We start from the raw sequence: 6,000 nt of genomic DNA on the forward strand, positions 1-6,000 counted from the left end.
CAGAGGAGGTTATTTCTGGGCAGAAGCTGCCTGGCGTCCGGTGCTTGTGATGGCCAGCAGCCCTTTCAGAGCAAACACACAGAAACCTGTTAGCGTTGGCTCTGCTGTGGAATATGAAGCTGGAAGAGGTGTTGGAGCTGAGTTCACACTGACTGCCCTGCTGAGCACGGACTGGGAGACTGTGCTGCACAGAGGAGCCCAGAACACACACTCTGCCCTGTGTGTGTGAGAGAGGCAGAGAGAAAGAGGCCTGGTGTATGTGTGTAATTAAGGCACTGATAATGTGGAAGGAATGTAGTATGGCTGGCAGAGAGACGGTGCAGTTTACACCCGCCCCCCCCCCACCCCTCCACCTCAAAATCAGAGCAGGAAGTGGTTTTAGTGTCTGTAGTGCTGTCCAGCACCAGCAGGATCCTATCTGACCACAACTTCCTTTACCCTTTACCCAAAACGGAGTAGCAGAGTCTTTCCTTTAGCTCCTCTGTCCTTTTATTCAGAGGGAAAAATCAGCCAGTTGAACATGTAACTTCTATCTCTTATCTTTTTTCTTACCCCCCCCCCCTCTCTCTCTCTCTCCCACTGTCCCCTTTATTCTCTCTCTCTCTCTCTCTCTCTCTCTATGTATCTTGCCTTTCTCTTTCTCTCACCCTCTATCTTGCTATTTCTCTCTATTTCTCTCTCTTTCTTTTCATGAAGGTCCAGTATATAGCATATTTGCTATTATTATTTATTTAAAAAAACAAAACAAAGCTATAAACGTAGTTATTGCACAATTGGGAGTTTTTAATAATCAGTTTAATGTAGAACAGGTTCAATAAAAGGGCGTCCGAAGTCAATATCTCTCCCTCTCTCTCTGTCTTCCTGTCTCTCTCCCCCTTGCTCTCTTTCGGTCCATCTCATGCAAACCCCTCTTTAACTCTAATCTTCCCTTCTAGTAGTGAGTTTGATCTCTTAATGAGTATCTTCACCCCCTGTGAAGCTCATTAGTGATAGTCATCTCCTCTGCTCTCCCCGTAATCCTCAAAGTGGACGTCGTCCTTCGAGTTGTGCTGAAGCTTTTTTTCTTCTGCTGGTTATGCTGGTGCAGAAATTGGGACAGCACACAGCGTGCTGTTTATTGTTTAACCCTATAAACTGCAAACTTTATTGCTCAGTTATTATTTTTTATATATTATTCGTTATTATTTTACCTTCAGTGAGTTCTGTGGTGACTACAGTACGCAGCGTAATGGGCTAATACAGATAAGTTCAGCTACTCCTGACCTGTTTTTCCTTGGGAACTTTTTTTGCATGTGTCTTTGTACATTTGTGTTTTTGTTAGTTTACGGTGCTGAGGTGGCTGTAGGGGGTTTTCAGGAGGGGAGGGGTGAGAGCTGTAGTGCTCATTGTGTCCTGAGCACTGCCGTATCCTGTTTGTGTGCCAGTGGGGCTTCCTTCCCCCCCTCTATGCCCAGGAAAGCCTTCATCATCACATTCCTCCTCTGCTCTTATGTCTCTGCCACTCTTACCTGTTTTTGCACCTCCGAAATTAGTGCAGAGTGGAAACAAAGAAAACACACCCACATGCAGCCATACACACACACACACACACACACACACACACACACACACAGAAACTCAATAAAGCCTTTGATGTACATCCAGTAATCACATGCAACACATGATAGATATATTATACGGCATCATTAACGAGGTGCTCTCTTGAAAACAATGCTGTTCAACAATGCTGCGTACGGAAGTGTGTGCTTCAGTTACATTCTAATGAAACGTGTGGCTCAGCTACAAATAGGGTTGGGTGTTATTTGGACCTTGTTTTTTCCGATGCCGCTGTTTTGTGCTGTTTAAACGAAACAAACAATTGTGAAACTGACATTTAAAGCTTTTCAATTCAAAGAAGTAATATTACTGAGTTAGGAGAAAATTAAAAACGCTGAAATATGATTTGCATTATCACATGTGTACTCAGTAGAGGGTCAGGTCACCCTGTAACTCCTTCACAGGAGTTTTCAGATCACATCATATGTCTTTTACATGTTAATGTCATACGCACAAGCTCAGAAATAAGGTTCAGATCAATGTTTATCGATGTTTCTCAAATTCAAAATCAACGTTATGCTGATGAAGATATGATGACAGTAGTAGTCACATCATCATAAGACGCACATAAGTTTTGTTCTCTTTGAATACTCGTTCAATGCTCGCTATCGTCAGATTCACCTGCTCAGGTAAGGGGTCTGACATGTTTTTCTGCATGTTGTATGCAACTGCACGTTTCTACCAGAGAGGTCTCCAAATCCCCAAAACTTACAAAGTGCAGCTTTAAAAAAAGTGGAGAAAGATCATGTATGTCTTCTTCACAATTAACTAAAATTTGTTTTTAGATCAGTGGAAGATTTAGAAGATAGAAGATTTAGTAAAACAAGCCAAAGTAGTACAGTTTTAAACCGAGATGTCATGTCATCACTTTCTTTTCTGATACTAATGCTGATACTTACCTGGCATTTTCTTAAACTAGTGAGCTTTAAAATGAGCTATTTTAAATAGAAAAACATATTTAAAAACCTATTTTATCATGTTCAAACTAAGAAATACACAGCTAACAACATGACATCACACAATATGAGTCAGTCTGTTTCCCTCCAATATCCACTAGCATTTTCTGCTAATAACGAGTGCTGACTCCCATTATTATTGATAGGCCACCTGTAGTTTCAAGTAGGGAAAACAGTATTATTTTTCTGATATTATTCTGATGAATTGCGTGACAAAAACGCTTTTGTGACTATGGATATTGTCAGTCATTTGAAGAACACTGACCAATTGCATGTTTCATTATAAAGAGAACATAATTAGTCTCGTTTAATTGGATTAATGCAGTTCAGTATATGAGCTGTGGAATAAAATCGCTGAATTTGTAGTTTTTGATTTTTATTTTTTTTTGTAGCACTATTGGTTCTTTTTTTTGTCTGTTCCAGCTTATCATTAAACCCAAAAGGTAAATGTTGTGATCAGTAGTCTTTTAGTATCCTGTTCTTTTATTTTTTTGGCGTATTGCCCGCCCCTAACTGAAGTAAATGTATGCAGAGAATTTTAATGAGGAATCTGAATGCACAAAAAATAATTCAGTAATTTATTTCTTGTAGAACCACAACAATACTGAGCTCTACATACATTCTGGTGCCTAACTCTCTCTCTCTCTCTCTCTCTCTCTCTCTCACTCACTCTCTCTCTCTCTCACTCTATGTAGCGGTGGACGAGGCAGAGTCGGCAGAATTTACAAGTAGTTGGGACTCCTCTGCTCCAGCAGGTGTGTACACACACGCACACATAATAGTGGCATGGCGCTTCCCAACCACCACTCACACACCACCTTCAATATATGTCCTCAGTGACTCCAGTGCTCCTCTATCGGACGCCCCTCTGCAGCCCAATCTCTAATATCAATTCCACATGGCCTGTAGCCCTGCGCTCAGAGGGAGGCCGAGTAATATAGAGGGCTGGAGAGAAAGAGAGAGGGAGGGAGATTTTCATTGGGCACAGGAGGACAGTGGCCAGGTGCACGATGGAGCAGAGGCTTCCTGTCTGAAAGGTTTTTGCGGGGAGTTCGAGCACGGATATATACGTTCATGACTTATGGGTTCCTCTCTACTTGGCTTGCCGTGCAGGCAGTGAGCAATCTGTTTGGCAAATCCTCAGCAGCCCTGATGTGAATTGTGCCTCTGTCTGAAGCTCACATGTTACTTTTCTATCTTTATCCTCATGTGAAAATGAAACGTGTTCAAAATATGTTGCAACATATTCTGCTGCATTTTGGTATACAGCAAGAATGTGTTGCAGCTTATCCCTTTTATGGGTCCCATGAGTGCACACTTTCTCTTCCAGAGCAATGTATAGTGTGAATCCAAGCTCCTATAGGCGAAATAAGTGAAAGTGTGCAATGTATTTCACGTCTTCACTTAAGGTCATGGTTACCTGATTGATCTTCCGATTATTAGAGTCCAAAGTTACTTCAGTCTACACGTGACTAGACCAGTGGGATCCAACCGTGGTCCGAGTTGCATAAAACATCTTAAAAAGTCAAATCTGTCCTTAAGGAAACCCTTAAGGGGTCAGTTAAAGCTGAATGATTTGCGTAAGCAGGTAATTTCCTTCTTTAATCAGTTTCTTACTTTTTTTCATTAAGCTTGTCACATATCGTAAGTGTACATTGCTTTAGTGAGTTCTGATGTGCTGCTATGAAAGAACCTTGGATTTTCCACATAGTGACATAAAAGGTGTGCTGTATACCAACATATTGCACAATTGAATATAAAGATTTGATTGCCCAGAAGTCTCATTTCATTAGCTTAACTGAAAGAATTAGCTCAACAATAATATCCTCAAAGTTATGCTCCATAGGAACAATTATATTTTTAATGAATGAATGATGATTTAGTTGTAGAGGTGTAAATAGTCAGAGTGGTTTAGTGTGCACTGTAGAGAAACTACTGGTGATGGGAACAACAAGACAAGTGAAAATACATGTCTTCTTAGTTTTAATCTGTATGTATATTTACCACGACAGTGGTAAATATGGAAAAACACTGTTTTCTTTGGGCACCATTTCCTTGCAACACACTGCATGTACTTTTTCGCTGTGAGTTAAAAAATAAAAACTATGGTACAACAACGTTTCAGCATCAGGTAACATGTTTGTAGAGTAATACCTTAACTGAAAACGTTTTCGAGGGATTCTTAGAGCCATTCAATTCTTTGGACGTCTGGTTCCCATCACAATCACTGAAAACAATTCTGGCTCACTCATTTACTCTACAGTGCATCATTTCAGATCAGACTACCCTGAAATACTTTGTTTGTATCACAGTGATTGAATTATGCATGCATTTTGAAATATCAGTGGAAATTTTAAATTTTCCTTTAATAAATGGTGTGGATGATTCGAGAAATCTGCAGTAAGACGGTTAAAAGTTAGACCTAGCTAAAGAAAACAGTAAAGATAATTTATGCAACGCTGCTCTGACACAACAGCAGTTAATTAACAGGCCCTTCCTGAGTTGGAGTCAGTATGATAGAGCAGGGAGAACAACCCTGCATAATCCAGGACCAGGACTAGAAGCCACTGGACTAGACTGACTCCTCATACAGATCTTAGCCTCGACCTCCAGTCTCTTTCTGACTGCTGAACTCTAGTGGTGAAAGAGGCCTCTATTGCATCATGGTTACAAGGGTAGCTTCATGCAGCATTCATGTTTTTATGCCATATCCAACTGATCCGCATGCAGGCATTCTCTTTAAAGTTAAACTCTGTGTTGTCGGGCTGGATTTGAAATACCACCCAGGCCAAAGTGGGATGGGGTGTTTTTTAAGTGAAATATTGAGTATGTGAGTGTATTTCTGAGATGAGTGATTGTGTGTGTGTGTGTGTGTGTGTGTGTGTGTGTGTGTGTGTGTGTGTGTGTCTGAGCGAGTTGGTGAGCTCAGCAGGGAGAGGGGAGTAGGAAAGAGAGGCCCGTGGGGTTGGGAGGATGACGTGGGGCCTCTCCTAAGCGGCCCTGGGGGAGTGCTGGGGGGGTGCTGACTGTGGTCCTGGGTGGCTGCAAAGTGCTGCGTGTGTGAGATCCAGCAGGAAGGGGAGTCCCTGGGCTCTTACTAAACCCCCCTCCCTTACACTCTTCCTCTCTGCCTTCTCTTCTTCCTCCTCCCTCATTCTCCTTCTTGTTTTCGTCCCCATTGCTCATAAACTCATTGGTTTTAATGTTTTTAATGTTTTTTTTAACAATCTTGTTTTTAACCTCTCATACAAGACAAAGCTATGTGCATCGTAACTGTACGTTTATTGAAGGTGCAGCAACATAAATGGTTCTATTTATCTAGAACAGTCCAGCTAGCATTTTTAAGTGGAAACGCAACATTACTATAGAGACTCTATATAAAGCAAGCCAGAGTTTTTTGTTAAGGGGTTTATGAAATTTTTGCCAGTGTTCTGTAAAGCTTGTCCAA

The 6,000-nt window shown here is 41.3% G+C and overlaps 1 protein-coding gene across 3 annotated transcripts in view; it reads left to right on the forward strand.

The window, feature by feature from the left end:
• The window catches only part of znf423 (zinc finger protein 423), a 196,736-nt gene that overhangs the window by 29,977 nt on the left and 160,759 nt on the right, over positions 1-6,000 (forward strand). For 2 of the 3 annotated variants that reach the window (XM_037540050.1, XM_037540051.1), the window contains one exon: positions 3,248-3,307. The exons of the other annotated variant lie outside the window; for it this stretch is intronic. In XM_037540050.1, coding sequence (XP_037395947.1) covers positions 3,248-3,307 — 60 coding nt within the window. The remainder of the gene's footprint in view (positions 1-3,247; positions 3,308-6,000) is intronic. 3 annotated transcript variants of the gene reach the window in all.

Source organism: Pygocentrus nattereri, chromosome 7 (genome assembly GCF_015220715.1).
Source record: "Pygocentrus nattereri isolate fPygNat1 chromosome 7, fPygNat1.pri, whole genome shotgun sequence".
Classification (NCBI taxonomy): Eukaryota; Metazoa; Chordata; class Actinopteri; order Characiformes; family Serrasalmidae; genus Pygocentrus; species Pygocentrus nattereri.